This window comes from Colobus angolensis, unplaced genomic scaffold (genome assembly GCF_000951035.1).
Source record: "Colobus angolensis palliatus isolate OR3802 unplaced genomic scaffold, Cang.pa_1.0 Scaffold81, whole genome shotgun sequence".
Taxonomy (NCBI): Eukaryota; Metazoa; Chordata; class Mammalia; order Primates; family Cercopithecidae; genus Colobus; species Colobus angolensis.
In genome coordinates, this window is record NW_012121932.1 from 1,836,276 (window position 1) to 1,863,851 (window position 27,576).

General features: G+C 39.7%; 1 protein-coding gene across 2 annotated transcripts in view; it reads left to right on the forward strand.

The window, feature by feature from the left end:
- CENPF (centromere protein F, 350/400kDa) overlaps positions 1-24,990 on the forward strand; it is a 58,770-nt gene extending 33,780 nt beyond the window's left edge. For both annotated transcript variants that reach the window (XM_011929414.1, XM_011929415.1), the window contains exons 12-20: positions 57-3,460; positions 4,690-7,533; positions 8,816-8,968; positions 11,840-12,016; positions 12,887-13,048; positions 15,314-15,476; positions 17,327-17,803; positions 19,240-19,418; positions 24,012-24,990. In XM_011929414.1, the coding sequence (XP_011784804.1) occupies positions 57-3,460; positions 4,690-7,533; positions 8,816-8,968; positions 11,840-12,016; positions 12,887-13,048; positions 15,314-15,476; positions 17,327-17,803; positions 19,240-19,418; positions 24,012-24,215 (7,763 nt within the window). In that variant the 3' untranslated portion in view covers positions 24,216-24,990. The remainder of the gene's footprint in view (positions 1-56; positions 3,461-4,689; positions 7,534-8,815; positions 8,969-11,839; positions 12,017-12,886; positions 13,049-15,313; positions 15,477-17,326; positions 17,804-19,239; positions 19,419-24,011) is intronic.
- Positions 24,991-27,576: the final 2,586 nt, after the last annotated feature.

Below are 27,576 nucleotides of genomic sequence, written 5' to 3' on the forward strand. Positions count from 1 at the left end.
TAGAATAAATATTTATTACAAACATTGACAAATTTCATTTATTTATTTTTAAATAGTGAAGAATACTTCTCAGGAAACCATGTTAAGAGATCTTCATGAAAAAATAAATCAGCAAGAAAACTCCCTGACTTTAGAGAAACTGAAGCTTGCTGTGGCTGAGCTGGAAAAGCAGCGAGATTGTTCTCAAGACCTTTTGAAGAAAAGGGAACATCACATTGAACAACTGAATGATAAGTTAAGCAAGACAGAGAAAGAGTCCAAAGCTTTGCTGAGTGCTTTGGAGTTAAAAAAGAAAGAATATGAAGAATTGAAAGAAGAGAAAACTCTGTTTTCTTGTTGGAAAAGTGAAAACGAAAAACTTTTAACTCAGATGGAATCAGAAAAGGAAAACTTGCAGAGTAAAATTAATCACTTGGAAACTTGTCTCAAGACACAACAAATAAAAAGTCATGAATACAATGAGAGAGTAAGAACGCTGGAGATGGACAGAGAAAACCTAAGTGTCGAGATCAGAAACCTTCACAACGTGATAGATAGCAAGTCTGTGGAGGTAGAGACCCAGAAACTGGCTTATGTAGAGCTACAGCAGAAAGCTGAGTTCTCAGATCAGAAACATCAGAAGGAAATAGAAAATATGTGTTTGAAGACTTCTCAGCTTACTGGGCAAGTTGAAGATCTAGAACACAAGCTTCAGTTGCTGTCAAATGAAATAATGGACAAAGACCGGTGTTACCAAGACTTGCATGCTGAATATGAGAGCCTCAGGGATCTGCTAAAATCTAGAGATGTTTCTCTGGCGACAAATGAAGATCATCAGAGAAGTCTTTTGGCTTTTGATGAGCAGCCTGCCATGCATAATTCCTTTGCAAATATAATTGAAGATCAAGGAAGCATGCCTTCAGAGAGGAGTGAATGTCATTTAGAAGCAGACCAAAGTCCAAAAAATTCTGCCATCCTACAAAATAGAGTTGATTCACTTGAATTTTCATTAGAATCTCAAAAACAGATGAACTCAGACCTGCAAAAGCAGTGTGAAGAGTTAGTGCAGATCAAAGGAGAAATAGAAGAAAATCTTATGAAAGCAGAACAGATGCATCAAAGTTTTGTGGCTGAAACAAGTCAGCGCATTAGTAAGTTACAGGAAGACACTTCTGCTCACCAGAATGTTGTTGCTGAAACCTTAAGTGCCCTTGAGAACAAGGAAAAAGAGTTGCAACTTTTAAATGGTAAGTTAGAAACTGAGCAGGCAGAGATTCAAGAATTAAAACAGAGCAACCATCTACTTGAAGACTCTCTAAAGGAGCTACAACTTTTATCTGAAACCCTAAGCTTGGAGAAGAAAGAAATGAGTTCCATCATTTCTCTAAATAAAAGAGAAATTGAACAGCTGACCCAAGAGAATGAGACTCTCAAGGAAATAAATGCATCTTTAAATCAAGAGAAGATGAACTTAATCCAGAAAAGTGAGAGTTTTGCAAACTATATAGATGAAAGAGAGAAAAGCATTTCAGAGTTATCTGATCAGTACAAGCAAGAAAAACTTATTTTACTACAACGATGTGAAGAAACCGGAAATGCATATGAGGCTCTTAGTCAAAAATACAAAGCAGCACAAGAAAAGAACTCTAAATTAGAATGCTTGTTAAATGAATGCACTAGTCTTTGTGAAAATAGAAAAAATGAGTTGGAACAGCTAAAGGAAGCATTTGCAAAAGAACACCAAGAATTCTTAACAAAATTAGCATTTGCTGAAGAAAGAAATCAGAATCTGATGCTAGAGTTGGAGACAGTGCAGCAAGATCTGAGATCTGAGATGACAGATACCCAAAACAATTCTAAGAGCGAGACTGATGGTTTAAAGCAAGAAATCATGACTTTAAAGGAGGAACAAAACAAGATGCAAAAGGAAGTTAATGACTTATTACAAGAGAATGAACAGCTGATGAAGGTAATGAAGACTAAACATGAATGTCAAAATCCAGAATCGGAACCAATTAGGAACTCTGTGAAAGAAAGAGAGAGTGAGAGAAATCAATGTAATTTTAAACCTCAGATGGATCTTGAAGTTAAAGAAATTTCTCTAGATAGTTATAATGCGCAGTTGGTGCAATTAGAAGCTATGCTAAGAAATATGGAATTAAAACTTCAGGAAAGTGAGAAGGAGAAGGAGTGCCTGCAGCATGAATTACAGATAATTAGAGGAGATCTTGAAACCAAAAATTTGCAAGACATGCAGTCACAAGAAATTAGTGGCCTTAAAGACTGCGAAGTAGATGCAGAAGAAAGGTATATTCCAGTGCTTCATGAGTTGTCAACAAGTCAAAACGACAATGCACACCTTGAGTGCTCTCTGCAAACAGCAATGAACAAGCTGAATGAGCTAGAGAAAATATGTGAAATACTGCAGGCCGAGAAGTGCGAACTAGTAACTGAGCTGAATGATTCAAGGTCAGAATGTATCACAGCAACCAGGAAAATGGCAGAAGAGGTAGGGAAACTAGTAAATGAAGTGAAAATATTAAATGAGGACAGTGGTCTTCTCCATGGTGAGTTAGTGGAAGACCTACCAGGAGGTGAATTTGGTGAACAACCAAATGAACAGCACCCCATGTGTTTGGCTCCGTTGGATGAGAGTAATTCCTACGAGCACTTGACATTGTCAAACAAAGAAGTTCAAATACACTTTGCCGAACTGCAAGAGAAATTCTCATCTTTACAAAGTGAACACAAAATTTTATACGATCAGCACTGTCAAATGAGCTCTAAAATGTCAGAGCTACAGACCTATATTGACTCATTAAAGGCCGAAAATTTGGTCTTGTCAACGAATCTGAGAAACTTTCAAGGTGACCTGGTGAAGGAGATGCAGCCGGGCTTGGAGGAGGGGCTCGTTCCATCCCTGTCATCCTCTTGTGTGCCTGACAGCCCTGGTCTTAGCAGTTTGGGAGACTCCTCCTTTTACAAAGCTCTTTTAGAACAGACAGGAGAAATGTCTCTTTTGAATAATTTAGAAGGGACTGTTTCAGCAAACCAGTGCAGTGTAGATGAAGTCTTCTGCAGCAGTCTGGAGGAAGAGAATCTGACCAAGAAAGAAACGCCCTCGGCCCCAGCGAAGGGTGTGGAAGAACTTGAGTCCCTCTGTGAGGCATACCGGCAGTCCCTCGAGAAGCTAGAAGAGAAAATGGAAAGTCAAGGGATTATGAAAAATAAGGAAATTCAAGAGCTCGAACAGTTATTAAGTTCTGAAAGGCAAGAGCTTGACTGCCTTAGGAAGCAGTATTTGTCAGAAAATGAACAGTGGCAACAGAAGCTGACAAGCGTGACTCTGGAGATGGAGTCCAAGTTGGCGGCAGAAAAGAAACAGACGGAACAACTGTCACTTGAGCTGGAAGTAGCACGACTCCAGCTACAAGGTCTGGACTTAAGTTCTCGGTCTTTGCTTGGCATCGACACAGAAGATGTAAGTACCTGGGATTTAAATGCCGTTTCTTGGTTTACATGACTAGTAGATACTCAGTAAATGTTTGTCTAATTGAAATGTACATTAAACGTAAGTTCAAATATTTTTAGGGCTCGAGGAAATAAAATACACCAAAATGTTTTCGAAACAAAGCTGAACTTGAGGAAAATGAGTAAACTTTATTTGAGGAATAAATTTCTATAGTGATTAGATTTACCTAGTGATGTATAGAATATTACTAAAGATGTTTTTAAAGTCTGGAGAAAATTATGGGGTCAGAAAGTCTTTAGAATGTGTGTTTCCACCCTTTGTGCATTAATAAAGTATACTTAATTAAGAACTTACGAATGGTAATATATGATGTAAATTTTTAATCTCCAGCACTTTTCAGAATATTTTTGATGTTACAGCGTTATCGTCATGGAACTAAATACAGGAGATTCTTTATGTATTACTAAACAGTTTTCTCTCTAACAATTTACTATGGTACAAAAATATGATTTGGTATAAGTCATTTAAAAGGACTTTTAAAAAATTGAATACGTATTTGTTTAATTGCTTGTAACTTTGTCCTTTCTAGCCTGCTAGCTGAATTAGTAATGCTATGTAGTGTATGCATGTCACTTGATTCCCTCTGTCTATCTCTGTGAGGTAGAGAAGGCAGGTCATGGTGAGGTGATGGCAGGAGTAGGGAGTAGGCACAACAGCAGATCCCCAGTTTACAGGTGAGAGGAAAGTGAGGCTCAAATATGTCATTTGTCCAATAATATATAGTAAGTGCTGGATTGGGGATTAAGTCCTTGGACTAGGAATCTGATTATGAAACTTTACTGCCTTATTACAGAATATCATAAATACTGAAGGTGGAAACTGAGCATTTTGTTAACCTCTTATTTAATAAGAGATTTCATATTTAGGCTACCTGAATATTCTTAGCAAGGAAGAAAATATGAAATTTAAATACATTACAAATTGTAATTGAGCTGAACGGTTTGTCTTCAAGATAAATGCCTAACCCCAGTGTCTTGCCCGTAGGGGCCACCTACTGAATGTTTATTTAAGTTGAACATTTGAATGAAGAGAGGAAGATGTAGTGGGAAATACACCACTTGAAGAGATGTGTTTAGCAGAGGCCATGCATCAGTTTCTAAAAAGTAATAACTAAGTCTATTGCATTTTGATTCTTTTTGAAAAATAAAATGCATGCTTGTTATGTATTATAATTACAGGCTATTCAGGGCCGAAATGAGAGCTGTGACGTATCAAAAGAACATACTTCAGAAACTACAGAAAGAACACCAAAGCATGATGTTCATCAGATTTGTGATAAAGATGTTCAACAGGACCTCCATCTAGACATTGAGAAAATAACTGAGACTGGTGCAGTGAAACTCACAGGAGAGTGCTCTGGGGAACAGTACCCAGACACCAATTATGAGACTCCAGGAGAAGACAAAACCCAGGGCTCTTCAGAATGCATTTCTGAATTGTCATTTTCTGGTGCTAATGCTTCGATACCTATGGATTTCCCGGGGAATCAGGAAAATATCCAAAATCTTCAGCTGCGGGTAAAAGAGACATCAAATGAAAATTTGAGATTACTTCATGTGATAGAGGAACGTGACAGAAAAGTTGAAAGTTTGCTAAATGAAATGAAAGAATTAGACTCAAAGCTCCATTTACAGGAGGTACAACTAATGACCAAAATTGAAGCATGCATAGAATTAGAAAAAATAGTTGGGGAACTTAAGAAAGAAAACTCAGAATTAAGTGAAAAATTGGAATATTTTTCTTGTGATAACCAGGAGTTACTCCAGAGAGTAGAAAGTTCTGAAGGCCTCAATTCTAACTTAGAAATGCGTGCAGATAAATCATCACATGAAGATATCGACGATAATGTAGCCAAGGTGAATGACAGCTGGAAAGAGAGATTTCTTGTTGTAGAAAATGAGCTAAGTAGGATCAGATCTGAGAAAGCTAACATTGAGCATCAAGCTCTCTCCCTGGAGGCTGACTTAGAGATAGTTCAAACAGAGAGGCTATGTTTAGAAAAAGATAATGAAAATAAGCAGAAGGTTATTGTCTGCCTTGAAGAAGAACTCTCAGTGGTCACAAGTGAGAGAAACCAGCTTCGTGGGGAATTAGATACTATGTCAAAAAAAAACACGGAACTGGATCAGTTGTCTGAAAAAATGAAGGAGAAAACACAAGAGCTTGAGTCTCATCGAAGTGAGTATCTCCATTGCATTCAGGTGGCAGAGGCAGAGGTGAAGGAAAAGACAGAACTCCTTCAGACTTTGTCCTCTGATGTGAGTGAGCTGTTAAAAGATAAAACTCATCTCCAGGAAAAGCTGCAGAGTTTGGAAAAGGACTCACAGGCACTGTCTTTGACAAAATGTGAGCTGGAAAACCAAATTGCACAACTGAATAAAGAGAAAGAATTGCTTATCAAGGAATCTGAAAGCCTGCAGACCAGACTGAATGAATCAGATTATGAAAAGCTGAACATCTCCAAGGCCTTGGAGGCCGCGCTGGTGGAGAAAGGTGAGTTCGTGTTGAGGCTGAGCTCAACACAGGAGGAAGTGCATCAGCTGAGAAGAGGCATCGAGAAACTGAGAGTTCGCATTGAGGCCGATGAAAGGAAGCAGCTGCACATCGCAGAAAAACTGAAAGAACGCGAGCGGGAGAATGATTCACTTAAGGATAAAGTTGAGAACCTTGAAAGGGAATTGCAGATGTCAGAAGAAAACCAGGAGCTAGTGATTCTTGATGCTGAGAATTCCAAAGCAGAAGTAGAGACTCTAAAAACACAAATAGAAGAGATGGCCAGAAACCTGAAAGTTTTCGAATTAGACCTTGTCACATTAAGGTCTGAAAAAGAAAATCTGACAAAACAAATACAAGAAAAACAAGGTCAAGTGTCAGAACTAGACAAGTTACTCTCTTCATTTAAAAGTCTATTAGAAGAAAAGGAGCAAGCGGAGATACAGATCAAAGAAGAATCTAAAACTGCAGTGGAGATGCTTCAGAATCAGTTAAAAGAGTTAAATGAGGCAGTAGCAGCCTTGTGTGGTGACCAAGAAACTATGAAGGCCACAGAACAGAGTCTGGACCCACCAGTAGAGGAAGCACATCAGCTGAGAAATAGCATTGAAAAGCTGAGATCCCGCCTAGAAACTGATGAAAAGAAGCAGCTCTGTGTCTTAGAACAACTGAAGGAAAGTGAGCATCATGCAGATTTACTTAAGAGTAGAGTGGAGAATCTTGAAAGAGAGCTAGAGATAGCCAGGAAGAACCAAGAGCATGCAGCTCTTGAGGCAGAGAGTTCCAAAGGAGAGGTAGAGACCCTAAAAGCAAAAATAGAAGGGATGACCCAAAGTCTGAGAGAGCTGGAATTAGATCTTGCTACCATAAGGTCAGAAAAAGAAAATCTGACAAACAAATTACAAAAAGAACAAGAACGAATATCTGAATTAGAAATAATAAATTCGTCATTTGAAAATATTTTGCGAGAAAAAGAGCAAGAGAAAGTAGAGATGAAAGAAAAATCAAACACTGCCATGGAGATGCTTCAAGCACAATTAAAAGAGCTCAATGAGAGAGTGACAGCCCTGCATAATGACCAAGAGGCCTGTAAGGCCAAAGAGCAGAATCTTAGTAGTCAAGTAGATTGTCTTGAACTTGAGAAGGCTCAGTTGCTACAAGGTCTTGATGAGGCCAAAAATAATAATATTGTTTTGCAATCTTCAGTGAATGGCCTCATTCAAGAAGTAGAAGATGGCAAGCAGAAACTAGGGAAGAAGGATGAAGAAATCAGTAGACTTAAAAATCAAATTCAAGACCAAGAGCAGCTCATCTCTAAACTGTCCCAGGTGGAAGGAGAGCACCAACTTTGGAAGAAGCAAAACTTAGAACTGGGAAATCTGACAGTGGAATTGGAGCAGAAGATCCAAGTGCTACATTCCAAAAATGCCTCTTTGCAGGACACATTAGAAGTGCTGCAGGGTTCTTACAAGAATCTAGAGAATGAGCTTGAATTGACAAAAATGGACAAAATGTCCTTTGTTGAAAAAGTAAGTGGCTCTATCTGTTTATGTTTAAATATATAGTCATGAGGGAGGAAACCATATTTACTTCTAGACACTGTAAATTATATTTACTTCTAGACAGTGTCTGCTATATTGGGCCACACTTTGTAAAGGCTTTATGTTTACTGGGTCTTGAATTGCAGAAACTGAGTGGGCTCTGGCAGTAGTGACTATTCTGGCTGATTCTTTGGGACATGTTCATGGATTGGACCAGGTTTTTAATGTGGCACCTACATATGGGCAAAGCTTTGGTTTATGCACAGTTCCTTGTTCTAATTATATTTCCCTTTCTTAGAGTACATCAGAATACTGGCCTCCCCGTACCCACTTGAGACTCACTGCTATAGAGAGTGTAACAGACATTATCTAGGATCAGAAAGGATCTGCCTGCCTTACTGTGTCTTTTTTGCCTTTGGGGCAAAGCACTTTTAAAGATACTGATAGATTTATAACCAACAGAGCACTCATGGCTTCTGGGGTGCGTCTTGGGGATTTCGTGCTTTCAGTCCCTCTTTTATACCTTCTCTTTGTGCAGCCTTCTATTGTGTTAGTTGATGATTAAAGGAAAGATCTGCCATCAAGATGCTCAATTATTAAAGAAAAATTAAGTTTTGGCCCGGTGAGCTTACTTAGTGATCTAGGAAAGTGATTTTGTCACATTTAATTTTTGCTGAACAAATATTAAAGGAAAAAAAGGAGTGTCTAGAAAATGCAATTCATCTCCACCCTGTATTTTCTGAGAATTTCGGGGTTTTGTATACCTTGCAAGAGATGGCGATTAGTATAGACATGATGAGACAAACCATACCACGCTGTTTCACTTCAAGGGGCAAATGCAAACAATAGCTTTTTAACTGTTTTTCACTAATCATAAGCATGTTTCTCGCAGATTAGTATGGCACTGGGGGATTAGTAGAGATCCAAGAACTGATAAACTAAGATACTGCCTGGTATGATAATCTCTGATGTTTAACTTTGATTCAAATTAATACCTTTGTGAAGGATTTTAAGACTTAGCAACATTATCTTTCCTTGTCATTCCTTCCCTTATTGCTATTCTTCTACTAAATCTTTTCTGGGAAGAAAAGGTAAGCTTACCAGTAGGTTTTGAGCATGTTGAGTTGAGTGGATTAGTAAAGGGGGCATTAGCCAGCTTCCATTTTATGATTGAAGGCTAATAAATGGCACAGATATGTTGTATCAGAGTGATTAATCTGATCAAAACACACCACCAAAAAGCAGATTCTAATGAAAGATGAAATTTCAGGTAAACACAATGACTGCAAAGGAAACTGAGCTGCAGAGGGAAATGCATGAGATGGCACAGAAAACAACAGAGCTGCAAGAAGAACTGAGTGGAGAGACAAATAGGCTAACTGGAGAGTTACAGTTACTGTTGGAAGAAATAAAGAGCAGCAAAGTAAGTTTTTTGTGACAAATGTTATGATGTGTTAATTCATTGTGCGCACTCTCCTTGTTGGTTTCTGTAAGACCTTCTGTAGTTTACCTATTTTTAGCTCTTGAAAAAAATAACCCTGTGCTTATGTCATAATCAGATTTGTAGTAATCTCTACCATCCAGCACTATCATGAGCCCACAAGGAGTCGTGAGAAGCCTCTGAACACATGAAAATATCTGTCTCAGAGCCCAAATACGTTTTCATAGAAGAGGACCCTTGTACCACATTAATGCACATCAGAAGTAGATCTCATGCTGCTTTCAACAAGTTTATCTGCTTTCCTAGCTTGCCAGAGATTACAGGCTAGAATGTTGCTAGAAACACATTCATTGATCTGCTAAGAACTAGCAGAGTAACAGAACTAAAGTCACAGTTTTAGGCAGGGTTAATGTGGCACATCTATAGCACTTGGGCTGCCACTGCCCAATGCCATTTCCATAGCAGATATTGCTAATTCATACCCTCCCTTTCTTCTGAGTCTCCTAACACTGTGTCCTGGGTAGCTGCTACCATGCAGGGAGAGCTGGCAGATGAAATGAAACCTGTTTGTCATACCTGATTAAATTATAAACTTCCCTATAGCTGTTTAGTCCTCATGCAACTTCATTCCTGAGTAGTAAAGAACAGCAAAATAAGATAGTCATGATTGCGACCCTGAATAATGACAGAAATTTGAAATGATATATGTAATATTCTGTATAAAGAGTTGGAGAAATTTGTTGTTTTCTTTAAATATAGTATTTATGAAAATGGAAAGGTTTTGGCATTGAATCTCAGGAATGGACTTAGAGAATATTCTGGCCATACTGCCTGGAAGGAGTTCCTCTGAATGCTATTTGTGTATTGCGTCTGCTGAAATCTCTTGGTGTTGAGTAGCTTGGGAGTCTCCCAAGTGCGTCATTATTGTATTTCATGTATAAGCACTACTGAGAGGAGTAGTTTGGCCTCAGGCCCATACATATGAGTGTGTTAGTTTGCATTGGCTTTATTCATTCATTTATTCATTCTGTAAATAATAAGTGCTAGTAAGGTCAGGGGATAGACTGCTGAACCGTAACTAACTATCCTGTATTTCCTGCAGTGGTACAGCTTACAGTCTAGACACATATTAAATCATGAAATAGGCAACATGTAACAATCATAAGCGGATAAATACTATAAATGAAACAAATAAGATTCTTTGCTGTGGAATAATTGGGATGTGGGGATCAGGGTAGGAAACAACCTAATTTATAGATAGGGTGGTCAGCAGATTTAGATAGGGTAGTCAGCAGATGTCACCTGCAAGATGACGAGTCAGCTAGGCAACAAACAGGCAGAGTGGGGAGCCTTCTAGGTCTAGAGAGCAGTGTGGTCAAAGCTCTGAGACTAGAATGATCTTTGTATTTTTTTTAAAAATTGAAAGTAAACCATTGTGGCTGGAGCCAGATGGAAAATGACATGCACAAAGATTGGAGGGATAGGAAGGGTATGGAGGGGGTAGGAAAGATTTGGGGCGGGAATATTTACTTGGCTAGTTCAACATATAGGGAGTGTTTCGAAATTATGGGAACGGTAGAAAATGATGGAGAAGAGAAGGTGGCTTAGGGCCTAGCCTGAAGGAACTCTAGCACACAAGGGGAGATGGAGGAAGAAGAGCCAGCAAAGAAAACAGAGAGAAGGCTTGATGAGGCAAACCAGGGACGTGTCATGTTCTGGAAATCAAGAGGAAGGAGTGTCTCAAGAGGGAGGGAGTGTCTGGGTATAGTGGTTCACGCCTGTAATCCCAGCATTTTGGGAGGCTGAGGTGGGCTAATAGCTTGAGTCCAGAAGTTCAAGACCAGTCTGGGCAACATGGCAAAACTCTGTCTATACAAAAAATACAAAAAAATTAGCCAGACGTGGTGGTGCATTCTTGGGAGGCTGAGGTGGGGGATCACCTGAGCCCTGGAGACTGAGGCTGCAGCGAGCCATGATTGTGCCACTGCACTCCAGCTTGGGCAACAGAGTGAGACCCTGTCTCAAGAAAACTAAGCCAAACTAACCAACCAAACAACAACAACAGCAACAGCAACAATAACAACAACAACAACAACAAAAGGAAGGAGTGGTCAGCAGCCCCAGATACTACTTAGAGGTTGATTGAGATGAGCTCAGAAGAGTGTGCCTTTAATTTGCAGCATGGAGGTTGATGATGCCATGAAAAGCTTTTTTAGGAAAAGCTGGGACGAATCGATTGGAGCAGGTTGAATAATTGAAGATGAGGAAGTAGACACCACACATACAGAAACATACAGAGACAACTACTTGGGGTCAGGCATGGAAAAGACAAATGCTTCCAGGATTGGAGTCTGGCCAGTTCTTCACAGTGAAGGGATGGGGCAGAAGATTGGAGGATATTTGGAAGGAAATTCTTATAATGACAGAACTGGGGTCCAAGCTGGTCAAGGAAGAAAATGCAAGGCCAGAGGGGATTTGGTATGAAGATGGTAGTGGTTCTGTTGATGAGGTCAGGAATTATTGCAATGGAAGTACTTTAATAAATAAGGCTGGAAGCATTGGAAGGTGTGGTCCCAGAGTGGTTTATTTGAATTCAAGGTTTCAGGGTTTCTGTGGTCTCTGGATATGACCTAGCGAGGTGGTTGGGCTGGAGCAGAGGAAAGTGGCATTGGAGGTGAAGTCACAATTAAAAGTGAATACATTGCTAAGAATTATAACACTATTCTGTACAGATTTTATCTTGCCCATAAACAATTTTTTTTCCACACAGTGCTCATTATTTCCTAAAAATATTTCCAGGTTCTTAATTGTGAGGAAGTGCTATTATGATTTCATTATTATTTTTCTGTTTAGGATCAATTGAAGGAGCTCACACTAGAAAATAGTGAATTGAAGAAGAGCCTGGATTGCATGCACAAGGACCAGGTGGAAAAGGAAGGGAAAGTGAGAGAGGAAATAGCTGAATACCAGCTACGGCTTCATGAAACTGAAAAGAAACATCAGGCTTTGCTTTTGGACACAAACAAACAGGTGAAATGTGGGGTTTGGTTACTGGGGGAGCTGGAGAGTGTATTGATTTTTTTTTATTTTTTTTTTTTTGAGATGGAGTCTCGCTCTGTTGCCCAGGATGGAGTGTAGTGGCGTGATCTCGGCTCACTGCAAACTCCGCCTCCCGGGTTCACACCATTCTCCTGCCTCAGCCTCCTGAGTAGGTGGGACTACAGGCGCCCGCCTCCATACCTGGCTAATTTTTTGTATTTTTAGTAAAGGTGGGGTTTCACCGTGTTAGCCAGGATGATCTCGATCTCCTGACCTCGTGATCCGCCCGCCTCGGCCTCCCAAAGTTCTGGGATTACAGGCGTGAGCCACAGTGCCCGGCCCAGTTGATTTTTTGAAAAGGTTTTATTTCCATTTTGGAGTAGAATAATAGGAGAGTTGCAAAGTCAAAATAGTCCTTGGAAAGGCAGGGTTTTTTTGTTGTTGTTGTTTTTCTTTTCTTTTTTTTTTTTTTTTTTTTTTTTTGAGACTGAGTCTTGCTCTGTCGCCCAGGCTACAGTGCAGTGGCACAATCTTGGCTCACTATAGCCTCCGCCTCCTGGGTTCAAGCAATTCTCCTGTCTTAGCCTCCTGTGTAGCTGGGATTACAGGCGCCCGCCACCACACCCAGCTAATTTCTGTATTTTTAGTAGAGACGGGGTTTCACCGTGTTGGCCAGGCTAGTCTTGAACTCCTGACCTCATGATCTGCCCGCCTCGGCCTCCCAAAGTGCTAGGATTACAGGCGTGAGCCACTGCGCCCGGCCGTTTTTTGTTTTTCTTACAATTTTGTTTTTTTGGCTGTGCCTCCTGGCTAAAGTAACGTTTTGGTTTTTTTTGTTGTTGTTCGTTTGTTTTGCTCTAGTATGAAATAGAAATCCATACATATCGAGAGAAGTTGACTTCTAAAGAAGAATGTCTCAATTCACAGAAGTTGGAAATGGACCTTTTAAAGTCTAGTAAAGAAGAGCTCAATAATTCGTTGAAAGCTACTACTCAGGTTTTGGAGGAATTGAAGAAAACCAAGGTGTGTTCACTTTTCTTTGCTTCATGATTTCGAATGGTTTATACAGGTGGTAGTGATTTTAATGGTATTGCATTAAATGTTTTCATTTTCATTTTATGAAAATTTTTGGTAGTCAAAAATGATGTCATTCATCAGTTCCCTGCTGAGTTATCTTAAAAAAAATCAGTGGGTGATCTACAGTCTCATAGCTTGAATAAGCTATCCGTTGCCTCATGCATCCTCTCAAACTAGAGGATGTTAAAGACTTCTTGAGATAGATTTGAAGATCCAGCCACACAGCAGATGAAGACAGGCCTCTTAAGCTATAGAAAACAGTCTGATGGGCAATTCCAAAGTCTTGAACGAGCTGTCTTCCAACTTCACTGTCACCGTACTCACCCTCCTGTGGCTTATGGGGAGATCAAAGTGTGGCAGAGCACCTTGGTCAGGCAGACATGTGTGGATATTTTTCTCTTCCTCTTCATGCAAGGATCATAGAGTTTTTTTTTTTTTTAAGAAAGAGTGAAGGTGAACCCTAATCTCAGGATTGCTAGTCTTAAGATGGTACCACTATAATTCTACCTGGAAAAGAAGGTGTTTTGATTCCTACAGATATTTTTTGTAAGATGAATACCCACAGTGTGTAATAGTGAACCTGGGTAATAAATACCTTCCAGCAAAGGTTTTACTTAGAAGACAATTATATTTTTTAAATTTTGACATTAATTGAATATCTACAAACAGAAAACTAGGTATAAATTTATTATGTTTATGGCTCTCATACAACTATCAAGGTAAAGGAAATTTACTAATTAAATACAAAGTAGTAAAATTCAAAATCACGTTAATAATTAATGATGTTCTTCTGGTACAAAATGAGATGCTGGGCTTAATAGTAGAAATAAGTAGCACTGTTGAAATAGAATTAAATGAGTCTTTAATTCATTTGTGATTGGAATCAGAAGTAGTGAGTTCTGAAAGGGTAAGGTTTACTGCATCATTACTGATAAATAATTTCAAGATGAAATATACAAAGATGAGATCCAAGCTCTAACAACTACTTGCAATATGAATATGATACTGGGTTCTTCTCCATCCCCCATCCCCATTCCCCTTCCTCCTCCTGTTGCTGTTCGGTCGTCCTTTGGAAATTCGTGATGCCATATCAGATGGTTTTAGAATTCTGCATTTTAAAATATATTACATAATATAATGCATATGCCATATATAATATCCCAGTGGGATCTGCTGTAATATTGCATAATCAGATTCATATTTCTGCAGCCAAATGTGTGGATAGTCTCACAAGGCAGGATAAATAGAGGCTATACATACTGGGCCAGGTGTGATGACTCATGCCTAGATTCCCAGCACTTTGGGGGGCCAGGGCAGGAGGATCACTTGAGGCCAGGAATTTGAGACCAGCCTGGGCAACATAGTGAGACCCCATCTCTAAAAGAAAAAAAAAAATGGTTGTGATAGCACGTACCTATAGTCCCAGATATGTGGGAGACTGAAGTGGGTGGATTGCTTGAGCCCAGGAGGTCATGCAGTGAGCCATGATGGTGCTACTGCACTCCAGTCTGGGTGACAGGGGGAGATCTTGTCTTAAAAATAAATAAATTACTTACTTAATAAAGACTGTAAACACCTTTATATCTGTTCAGGTTGGGTTTTGCCTCTAAATAATTTTCATAGCTCTTTTTTTGATTTGGGAATTGTGAATAAGAATGTGAACTTGTACCACTGAGAAGTATATGAGGACACAATTCTCCTATCATTCTATTGTTTTTCTACTCAAGCCATAATACAATTTAAATTTGTGTAGTGAGCTCTAATATCATTTGGCCTTCACGTGGTATAGCTAAAACAAATACCAAGGCAGGTATTGAAACTGTAACAGTGCGATTACAAATGGGAACACAATTCTCTCATTGAGGATTTTGGACCCACCAAGAATGTGTTCCTTGTCTCCCCTGCCCAGTAATCCAGTGTGATTCCCACTGTGTAAGTACAGACATAGTGGGCACTTAGTATAGACATCTCAGGAACCATAGTTTATACTTCTGATACTAAGAAAGAGAATGACAAAACCACATTCTCAACTGGGGAGACTTAGGAAACTGAGTAGAGAAGGTGAATGGTTTTGTGCATCTTTAGATGTTTTGTATTGAATCTAATAATTCTTAAATTTACAATATATGAATCTTATATCTCATAATTATTTTTCCATATACTTATAAAAAGAAATTCAAGTTTTTAAATGGAATTTCTTTCATTTTGTAGATGGACAATCTAAAATATGTAAATCAGTTGAAGAAGGAAAATGAACATGCCCAGGGGAAAATAAAGTTGTTGATCAAATCCTGTAAACAGCTGGAAGAGGAAAAGGAGATACTGCAGAAAGAACTCTCTAAACTTCAAGCTGCACAGGAGAAGCAGAAAACAGGTGGGTGTTAACTGGGGCACATCAGCTAGCCAGCACTCTTTTCCAATAGTGGAATAACACATGGTGTGCGTGCTTAGGAACTATTTTTAGTGCCGTGTTCTATTACTGAGTGCTGATTTTTTACCATTAATCCATTTTCCAATTTCTGAGTTTTGTGCTTATCTTGGGATCATTATAGAACTCAGAATGAAGCCTTTTTTTGTTTTGGTTTTGAGACAGGGTCTTGCTGTGTCACCCAGACGGGAGTGCAGTGGTGCCATTATGGCTCATTGCAGCCTCGACCTCCAAGGGATCCTCTCACCTCAGCCTCCCGAGTAGCTGGAGCTATGTAGGCAGGCGCCACCACGCCCACTTAATTTTTTTATTTTTTGTAGAGACAAGGTTTTTCCATGTTGCTAGGCTGGTCTTGAATTTCTAGGCTCAAGCAATCTGCCCACCTCGGCCTCCCAAAATGCTGGGATTACAGGCAAGAGCCACCATGCCTGACCCGAATGAAGCCATTTTGAAATAGAATTATCACGTCTTCTATAAAACATGCAAAAAAAACATGGTGGTACTTTTTGCTCATGAGCCATTCTTTTTTTTTTTTGATTTTTATTTTTTTTGAGACGGAGTCTCGCTCTGTCGCCCGGGCTGGAGTGCAGTGGCTGGATCTCAGCTCACTGCAAGCTCCGCCTCCCGGGTTTACGCCATTCTCCTGCCTCAGCCTCCGAGTAGCTGGGACTACAGGCGCCCGCCACCTCGCCCGGCTAGTTTTTTGTATTTTTTAGTAGAGACGGGGTTTCACCATGTTAGCCAGGATGGTCTCGATCTCCTGACTTCGTGATCCGCCCGTCTCGGCCTCCCAAAGTGCTGGGATTACAGGCTTGAGCCACCGCGCCCGGCCTGCTCATGAGCCATTCTAAGAAGAGTTTTTCATGTTGATGTTCAGTTGCATGGTTTCTTTGTCAATAGATTGGCATCAGAGTTGGCTTTGGTAATTTATAAATAGCTGATTCTGGTTATCCTCAGTCTGTTGTATGGGTCAGCTAAAGGGAACGGGTGAGGCTGGGAGGCATATTTTTAGTTGTGTGGGAAAATAGAAAAGGAAAGAAATGATAACTCTCATTGTCACTTTTATCCACTTATGCCCCTGGAGTGCCATGTGCTTACTGTATGGATAGATGATGACAAGCATAATCTGACTGGCTTCCCTGGTCTGTAGCATGGCAGGGTGTGGGTCAACAGTCTTCCCTGTTGGAAACAGTGCTCAGGGTAGATTGGGGCTTCAGGGGATTTTTCTAATGGATTTAATAACACCCATGACAGCTACAAGTTGACCAAGATTCCCACCTTTATAGTGTTCCCCTAAACCCTTGTTCGTCAGACCCTGCCTTGTCTTCAAATACTTTCAGAGGTTTTTTGGAATTTGCCTGATCATTTGTTAGAATCCTGTCTCCCAAAGCCATACAACAGAAGCTTCATAATCTTTACTGACTTCTGTTCATCCACTTACGGTAGACAGAATGGACTGGGGAAAATAAGGATGTAAAAAATGGATTTATTTAATTGCACATAACTGGCGCTACAAGAAGGTTTAGTGAGTTTACTGAAATACGAGTTTGAGATTTTGGTGGGTTTTATTTAAGCTGTCCCAAGGAATGTCACAGGACTAGAATATCTACCTTGATGTGATATGATACCTCCCAAACAAAAGTTGTTTGAACTATAAGAACATATACTGTTATATCTCCCCTACCTCTTCAAAAAAATCAAAGAAAGAACACGTCTAAGATTGTCTGCTTCATGATGCCCATTGTTAACTAGAGAAGCATCAAGTCACACATGATGTGTTGCTTTACTTTGGACAGGTACTGTTGTGGATACCAAGGTCGATGAATTAACAACTGAGATCAAAAAACTGAAAGAGGCTCTTGAAGAAAAAACCAAGGAGGCAGACGAATACTTGGATAAGTACTGTTCCTTGCTTATAAGCCATGAAAAGTTAGAGAAAGCTAAAGAGATGTTAGAGACACAAGTGGCCCATCTCTGTTCACAGCAATCTAAACCAGATTCCCGAGGGTCTCCTTTGCTAGATCCAGTTGTTCCAGGACCATCTCCAATCCTTTCTGCTGCTGAAAAGAGGTTATCATCTGGCCAGAAAAAAGCTTCAGGCAAGAGGCAAAGGTCCAGTGGGATATGGGAGAATGGTAGAGGACCAACACCTTCTACCCCAGAGACCTTTTCTAAAAAAAGCAAGAAAGCAGTCATGAGTGGTATTCACCCTGCAGAAGACACAGAAGGTACTGAGTTTGAGCCAGAGGGACTTCCAGAAGTTGTAAAGAAAGGTATGCCTAATTTTAAAACAAAATTATTTGTGTTCTTTTGTAATTCCATATAATGGTTCACATATAAAAAGACAAAAGTATTTGCTTTTTTACATTATTGTGCAATAATCTCATTGATGTTCATAAATAATAGTCTGCTTTTAAATGGATGAGGCATATATTTTCCTCTGGGATCTCATTATTTGTGTCGTATTAACAAAAGAGCTGGTAGATTGATAAAATGACTGTCTAAAATCTGTTTAGAATTTGTTATTTGAATGCTGAAAAAAATCATTAAATCAAGGACGCCCTTCAGGGTTTCCTACCCTTTGGTCATGTCTGACCTAGCTAGCAGGTGAGCTGGAGGGTCCACCCTGTGATGCTGGCCCCCTGGCTGGAGCCACTGACTACACTTTGTTTTGTTTTTTTAAACTTGATTTTCTCCCAAGTCTGGCCCAAGGACAGGTGCCAGTCTAGGAACTGTTTGTTATTGGTTCCTGACTGAAACAATGTATTGTAATTAAGTAGGACTTTAGAAATTTTTATAGCAACTTGATATTTTTGTAACATCCAAGCACATATCATTTTTTCTATTGATTTGTTCTCATTATATTATACAAAAATACTCTTCCACAGCAGATTGGAAATTCTTTCACCCCCCTCCGCACCCAAATATCTAAACTGATTCTTTGCCAGAGATGGTTTGAAAAGCATTGTTCTGAGTAACTCTAGTCCCAAAATAGTTATCTATCTCTCACTGGTAATTTTTATATGTAGTTAAAGTGTGAAAAACAAAATCAAACGCTGCTTTAGTTAGCCCTGAATGCAGTTCTGGAGTGTGTGTTGATACATTAACTCTTAGTATCCCTGGGACTGACTTTCTTTCCTGGGTCATCAAAAGTCACGTCACTTCCTTCTGTGGAAAGAGACCACGCGAGTGACTGTGAAATCACCTTTAGGAAGGTCAGTTTCTCTCCTCCCACCTACATGAGAGTGCTCGCCTGAAGTAGCTGTTACCATTTTACATTTTCCCTCTTTAAACAAGCACTTGCCTTTCTTTTATATATATATTTTATTTTTCCATTGTACTGTCATTTTTCCCCCAACCCAATTTTATAATAAGGCCTGCTGGCATTCTTTAGATCTTAGAAAAATGCAAAGTAAAACATCCATGTAGAAGATAGAAGCAGAAAAAACTTTTTCTGTGTAGTATTATTTTCCCCTTCTTCTCCCATTGTTATTTTCTATGTTTCCAGTAAGAGAAAACCTGTTAGTTACTTGATTCAATTTGGTGACTCCCAGAGCAACTGTGAAGTGTAGTCCATTGACCAAAGTGGCTAGGACAAAGTATTTTTTGGAGTTTGCATTATCCTTGTTAAAACCACCTAATGAATATCTTTTCCATTGTAGATAGAACTGGACCTAGCAGTGCTGACAGTTAGCTTTTTTGCCCTTAGGGTTTGCTGACATCCCGACAGGAAAGACTAGCCCATATATCCTGCGGAGAACAACCATGGCAACCCGGACCAGCCCCCGCCTGGCTGCACAGAAGTTAGCGCTATCCCCACTGAGTCTCGGCAAAGAAAATCTTGCAGAGTCCTCCAAACCAACAGCTGGTGGCAGCAGATCACAAAAGGTAAACTACCATCAACATCCATCTACTGTTTGAGATCCAGAAAATTGCAGTTATTACCTGGGTGAGGATTGGACACTGTACTCCCTGATTCAGGAGCCCTTTCAAAAAGTCTGACCTTCTTGGTGTGGTGTAAATCAGTCAGTAGTGAGCAAGTGACCGGGTGAGCATTACAGTATCAGGGTACATGATCTCATCCTTGAGTCTACAGGCCATTTATACGTAGTTTGATGGAAAATGGCATCGTTACATTAAAAACTCACTGGATTTCTAAGAAAGTTTCAGGTGTTACTGATGAAGGATTTGAAGAGGTAATTTTCCTTTTTGCCACTGGTATTAGTTTCAAACTTTACTCTCACTTATCTGCCCCCAGCTGTGAAATTTTTATTGTTTTTATTAATCCTTTATTTTAAAAAAGGAAGCACATATTTCAATAGATATCTAACGAAAGGAACTCTGTTTATGGATTTCTTTCTCTATTTTGATTGTTGAGGATACAACAGGACCTTAGTGACCTCTGTGCACCCTGCAACATCCCAGAAGATGTTATGTAGAGCATAGAGAATATTTGCTTAACAGATCTTTATTCCTGTTACTATGATCCATACCAGCAGCTACCATTTAAGTATGCATAGTATATGCATTGTATTTATCTTTCTCATTTTATTGAACTCTCACAGTAAGTGGTATTATAAAAGAGTGAAGATCGTGAGACTCATAAAGATTTAAACTCCCAGTGTGAACCCCTGCTTCCTCTCAACTCCACAGTCTTGATCTTTCTATGATACCAGTGTTTGTCAGACTGGGGACTAGGGGAATATTTTTGGAAGTTGCTGGAATAGCTTCAAAGAGTTTGAACAGTCTGTGATTTTACCTTGATTGCTCACTTGTCAGAGTTTGATCAAGTATGCGATCTGATAACCTTGAGCCAGAAAACAAAGCTTTGAAAGTGTAATAACCCCTATTTGTGTAATGTGATAATTCATAAGTGAGCAAACACGTTCTTAGGATTTGGGATACTAAATATGAACACATTGGTGGTTACATGTGGGCGATCTAAAGAGCACAATATATTTAGAGTTCTTAATCTGAACATCACAACAACAGATTTGCAAATTTGTTTTTGTTGATGTATAAGAGCTATAAGCATTAAGGAGTTATACTTAGTAATGAATTTGTTCATAATATACATTATAATAAAGTTTTCATTCAAGTATGAAGAAGAATGATCTGAGATTTTCTTTCACTGAAGTGGACCCATTTGTTACTCTTATCAGAAATATTCTACCATTTTGTGCAATTTTTTCTCCCCTCCCCTACCAAATTCTCTCTCTCACTCACATTTGGATTTAACTTTTGCATGCTGCCAACAACAAAATACTGAAGTATATACTGGAGAATATATATTTAATATACTGAATGTACTGACTTTCCAGTGAACATGAGAACAGCTTCTCCTTTAAGCAACTAGTGTCTCTAAACAGTGGAGCTACCAAACTTGTCCAAAGCTGTCAACTACAAGATATCTACTGGATACTGGATACGGGAGGAGTCAGGTTTAGGGTCCTGATATGGGCCATACCATTTTCTTAGAAGGGTGACTGGGAGCCACCCTTTCCCAAACCTCAGTAAAAAGTAACATCCATTCCTGTTTGTCTCACACTTATGGAGATCAAATGAAGTATTTGTCCTACTCTCTTAGAACAGAAAACCATGACATACAGCTGGTACTCTGTGCCTCCACTCTTTTTAGGTAACTCACTTTATTGTAATCTCTTGTTTAAATATCTGTCTTCTGATTTGCAATCCAAGTTCTGTGAGGTTACTGATTACATCTATAGTTTATGTCTAATGCAGTGTCTGACATTCAACAAATACTCAATGAATGAATGGAACTGTGAATGTCCTGAAGTGATTGCATTAATAGATGTTTATAAAGGCGTGCTAGGAAATGGTCTTATGAAATCATCACGAGTCATTTTTTTTTCTTTTGTGAAGAACTGAGGGTAAAAGCAGTTTGCATGTGGCCTTCAGACTTACTATCTAGGAAGAAGAGCTTTGCACACTAGGGGGCCTGCTCTCCTCACTGCTGTTGAATCTGCTGAGTAGGGAGTAGTAACCATGGTTTCCGTAGATTTTGTTCAGTGCATTAGCTACATGCCGTTCATTAGGCACCAGCAGTTATGAATTGCTAAGCAATGTGCACTTGCAAATGTGGAGGGGGGCCTTTTGAGAGCAGTTGTAAGAGACTTCATTAGATTCAAACTCTTCAAAACCTAGCCCAGTAATTTTTAATTTAATTCAGCCTTCTCTGAGTCGCCCTGTAAAATGCTTGCTGCCTCATCTGTTAAGCGTATTTCATCACTTAGTTTTAAAAATCTAGAACAAGGTATTATTTCCCAAAGCAGTTGCTTAGAAACTCAGGGTTGTGAGTTCTCCTTTGAGGTAACTGGCTGGGTGATGAGAGACAGTTTCCTAGGTCATTTAGCAAGACCTTTAGTGACATCTGACAAGTTCAAAGGGGAAAAAATGGGCAAAATGCACATTAGGTAAGGATCATTCTCTATTATGTCACTGGGATGGATAAGCTCAGGAACGTTCCCCTGTTTGTTGGGAACAAGGGAGACAGCAATTGTAGACCTGATCTCCTGAACCTGGGCTTTGCGATCAGTTCCGGAGGACCGGCCAGTAAGCTGTAGAGCCCATCATGGATGGTGGATGTTAGTTTTGTGGGGGTCTTGCATTTTTTTCCTACTTGTGAGGGTCATTTTCACTGAACTATCTGCATCTTTGCCCTCTCCCTATTGCAACTGCAGAATCATTTATAAGACAATTAGAGTATGAATGCATGCACTATTTTTTTTTCCTCCTTTGTGTTATTCTAGGAGGATGTACTATCTTAATAGATTAAATACTTGGTGAATTTGACTTTGTCTGGTTAGAGACCATTCTGAAGTTAACTAACCAACAGGAGAGTCAAATCCACAGTTTAAATTCTGATCACAACTACAGTGTCTTCAATTTAGTATCAGAAATTGAGTCTAGAGGGGAGAAGCCAAAAAGACTGGACATTAGCCATTTGATTGGGATAAGGAGTCTTACAGGCCCAAACTTTCTATTTCCTATGGGGTATCTGTCTCTTTTTCTCTTTTTAAATGGCAAACCTACAGATTTGTTTCTTGTACATCTGGTGGGTTCCAGGGAAACCTTGTCTTTGGAATCACTATTTCTCTTTAAAAAAAAAAAAAAAAAAGTACCAGCAAAACTCTGTTTTATTTTTTTCCTTCAACTTTCCATGGATGGTAATTTTCCATTAAGTCCTGACCTTCCAAGGCTGTGTCTTTTCAGTGTCCTGGACACACTCTGAGGGAGAAGTGAGCTTTCCTGGGATTTGATCTGTTGGCCGGATTTACTATGTATCATGTAATGAAAAGTATTTAACTCCTTTTGCAAACCACATGCTTCCTATGGAAAGAATATAAATGGGAAAATAATTTTCATTCCCTTTTCTTGCATCAGAAGGAGATCCCTGGAAGTCAGTTGCTGAGGGAGTGTCTGTCACGTAGTTACTTCTCAGCGTCTCAGATCCTTGTGTCCATTATGCAAGAGGCCCTTCTCCTTTCTCTTTGAAAAAGAAAAATCTTTGAAAAATCTTCCTATTTGAATCTTCCACTCTTGCCTTTAACTTTGGTTAGTTGAAGCTTTCCTATACTTCATTTTTCTTGCCTTTTTTTCTCTTTTTTGACCCTGTATCTTTTTTCACTACTATATAAATTTCATTTTTTTTTTTTTGTTTTTTTAAATCTTGCTGTGTCCCCCAGGCTGGAGTGCAGTGTCACTATTGCAGCTCACTGTAGCCTCAAACTCCTGGGCTCAAGCGATCCTCCTTCCTCAGCCTCCTGAGTAGCTGGGATTATAGATGTGAGCCACTAAGCCTGATCCAATTTCAAAAAATCTTCACTCACCAGCTCACTAGTTACCTCACCCTCTCATCTACTTAAAGTCTCAAATTTTCTGAGATATCTTTTTCTCTTAAAAGGCAGGATGTTTGAGAGGGGATTTATTTTTCTGAACTTTATTGTGAGATAGCTGTCCTTCTACTCTAGTCCAAATTCAATATGGAAACAACCAGCCACAAAGGGAGAATGATTAAAATACCCTGAACAGGTCCTCAGTCATTTTAAAATTTTCCACCCTGTGGAGGTAGTATTACTCATTTGGGTTATACTTGTTTTAAACAACAGGAATGGCTAGTTAGGACAACGGAGGCAGGTTTTTCACTTAGGAATTCATTAGACGTGTACCATGTGGTCAAGCATGTTGTGGGCACTAGAGATACGTAGGTAAATAGGGCATAGTCTTTGCCATTAAAGGTGCCATGGGAAGTCTGATGACTTTAGTTAGAGATTGTCCTTTATATCCTCCTGACTTGTCTGTTAGGTGGGGCCTGTTCTCAGGGAAGAGGAAATACTACAATTATATATAACTCCTAGAGAAGAAGAACTTAATTTAAAACTTAGTGACATAGTGCTTTATTTTTCATGTTGTGGAAATGTGAGTGTGATTAAACCTCTAACAGAGATGTTTGTGTTGCAGGTCAAGGTTGCTCAGCAGAACCCAGTGGATTCAGACACCATCCTCCGAGAACCCACCACGAAATCTCTCCCGGTCAATAATCTTCCTGAGAGAAGTCCAACTGACAGCCCCAGAGAGGGCCTGAGGGTCAAGCGAGGCCGACTCGCCCCCAACCCCAAAGCTGGACTGGAGCCCAAGGGCAGTGAGAACTGTAAGGTCCAGTGAAGACACTTTGTGTGTCAGTACCCCTGGGAGGCGCCAGTCATTGAATAGATAAGGCTCTGCCTACAGGACTTTTCTTTAGCCAGGGAGAGCTTTATCAGTGAGGAGAAAACAATTCCTTAGAAGTCTTGAATATATTGTACTGTTTAGATCTCCCATGTGTAAGTATTGAAAAAGTTTGGAAGCACTGATCACCTATTAGCATTGACATTCCTCTACTGTAATGTAAATAGTATAAAGCTATGTGTATAAAGCTTTTTGGTAATATGTTACAATTAAAATGACAAGCACTATATAACAATGTCTTTGTATGTGGATTTTACACTAAAAAAATGCAGAACACATTTTATACTTCCAATTAACAGCTCCTAGGAAAATGTAGACTTTTGCTTTATGATATTGTATCTGTAGTATTAGGCATGGAATAGTTTTGGATCAGGAATTTCTCAGAGCTGAGTAAAATGAAGGAAAAGCGTGTTATGTGTTTTTAAGGAAAACATGCACACATATACATGTAGGAGTGTTTATCTTTCTCTTGCAATCTGTTTTAGACATCTTTGCTTATGTAACCTGTACATATGTGTGTGTGGGTATGTATTTATTTCCAATTAGGGCTGCAGGGTTCCTAGAGGTGTGCTATACCATGTGTCCGTCATTGTGCTTTTTTCTGTTTTTAGACCAATTTTTTACAGCTCTTTGGTATGCATTCTCGTATCTGGTGATGTATTAACATGTAGCCTTTGTTTCCTAATAAAATAGTCACCTTCGTTTTCTGTAAGAGTGATTCCTAAGTGTAAAGGTATTACAAATATTGGTACTATTTCTTGCTAACTACAACGGCCTCTTATACAAGTAAAAATGTTTGAACAAATGATACAGATCTTTAAACAAACGATCCTAGCATATTTAGTTGTATTAAAAGACACAATTTGGAATATGGGTCATAAGGAGTATGTGGGAATATAAGACGTTCAGCCCAGTGCCTCCTACATTCTGTGTCCCCATTAAACCACATCATCAAGGATACAGGTATGTTGTGTTTCCTAGCTTACTTATTGATGATAACAGTTTTGAAAGCATGCAGGCATTATGAGCCGTGTCAGATCCAAAAACATTTGAACAAGTTCTTGCATCTTTGAATCAGGGTAAAAACGTTTCCTAGGACATGCGCTAGTAAGAGATCATTTATTTGTTCCTGGCTTTCAGTCCAGATTGATGCGCAAACCTCGATAAGCACCATCATTTACATTTAAAGGTTGTCCTTTGCAAGGTGGCCTCTGTTGTTGGATAATGCTTCAATAATATTAAGCTACTTAGTATTCATCAGCCGAAAGTGATATCCTGACTTTCCTCTTGTTTCTTCAGTTGCTTGGAGTTGAGGTCTGGTGCAATATCCTCACCATAAATCATCCCAGGGCTACCATGTGCTCAAGGGCATGACCCCGAGCAGACATTGTTGGGATTAAGCCATCAGCTTTATTGGCTGTCTGCAGTGACTGGAAGATTCCACTGAGTAGGCTTTGCTGGGTAGCGTCATGGGTCCTTGAAAGCATCTCTTCGTTTTTTCCTAGGTGTGCCATAGCTGCTGCTCTTATTACTTGGATACTTGCCTTTTTTTTTTTGATACGGAGTCTTGCTCTATCGCTAGGCTGGAGTGCAGTGGCATGATCTCGGCTCACTGCAAACTCTGCCTCCCAGGTTCACGCCATTCTCCTGCCTCAGCCTCCCAGGTAGCTGGGACTGCAGGCATGTGCCACCACGCCTGGCTAATTTTTTTGTATTTTTAGTAGAGATGGAGTTTCATCATGCTGGCCAGGCTGGTCTCGACCATTTTTATTTATTTATTTATTTATTTATTTTTGAGACGGAGTCTCTCTCTGTTGCCCGGGCTGGAGTGCAGTGGCCGGATCTCAGCTCACTGCAAGCTCCGCCTCCCGGGTTTACGCCATTCTCCTGCCTCAGCCTCCCAAGTAGCTGGGACTACAGGCGCCCGCCACCTCGCCCGGCTAGTTTTTTGTATTTTTTAGTAGAGACGGGGTTTCACCGTGTTAGCCAGGATGGTCTCGATCTCCTGACCTGGTGATCCGCCCGTCTCGGCCTCCCAAAGTGCTGGGATTACAGGCTTGAGCCACCGTGCCCGGCCCCTCAACCATTTTTATAATTGTAGAGAATTGTTCAAAATCTTGTAAGTGGACAGCCACGACATTACTCTTTTCCTCAAGATAACAATACTGTATGTTCTGCTATGAGCTGAGCTGCATATGGGATGAAAAGTAAACATGCTACTGTTCCAAATTTGAAGTACCTTATAAACCAGTTGAGTCATGAGTGAGATTCCTGCTGACATATCATATGGGAAAATGAATCAAGTTCAGAGATCTGGGAATCAGATTCTCATCTGTACAAGGAGGAGCTTGGTTGAGATGATTCTTTTACCATAAATGTTGTATAAGAGCTGAAATGGACCTTTGTGTTACTGGGAGTTGCTGGCAGTCTAAGGGGACTGCATCTTCAATAAGAAAGAAATAGAAACCAAACTTTAAATGTAGCCTGATTTCTATTTCTTGAGACACTCCTCCCCTCACCCTCTCACTTGCCTTCTTTGAGATTTATTTGTGATTTTTCTCATTTGATCCCAGTTTATTTATTTGTTGGGACTACTAAATTTTCACAGATTTGTTTGCACCTGGGAAGAAGTCAGGGCACTTCTTCCTGGGGACCCCTAACTCAAGGAGGGGAGACCTCTTCCACCTTCCAACTGGTTTGAGTCTGCAAACGTTTCTAACTTCTTTTAGCATGACTCAGCACCAACTGTTATTTTAGAATTTCCAGGTTCTTCCAGAATCCTTCAGGCTGTGGGCAATATGTCATGAAAGAAATGTAAATAGTAAATAAACTGATGAGTTCTTGTAAGCCATAGGTTTATTGCACCACAGTCAGAAGTTGCACTGATCATTAGCATGTTTTTCATATTTCTCTTCTGTCGTTAAGGAGGGGGATACAATTATTTTTGAAGAGGACAGTACGTACCTAAAATTGTTAACTACCACTTGGTAGTTGAGTATGTGCTCTCCCGCTTCTGTTCATATAAGCGGTCTTCTCTTTGAAGGGGAAGGGGTTGTATGCTAATTCACTGAGGAGAGAAGAGAGCCTTGAGTGCTTCAGAAGAGCCTGGCTATTCTCATTTGAAAAGTCTGAGGACTTGAAGCTGCCATCCTACCCGCATGCCCAGCTATGTATCTAATGCTACTACTCACTTTAGCTTTGGCTCAACTACTTAAAATACTGGATGGAAAGTCTTAAATTTTACAAGGTATTTTCATGTGTGCTGAAGCTTTCACCTTTGTGAGGTAAGAGACAGAGG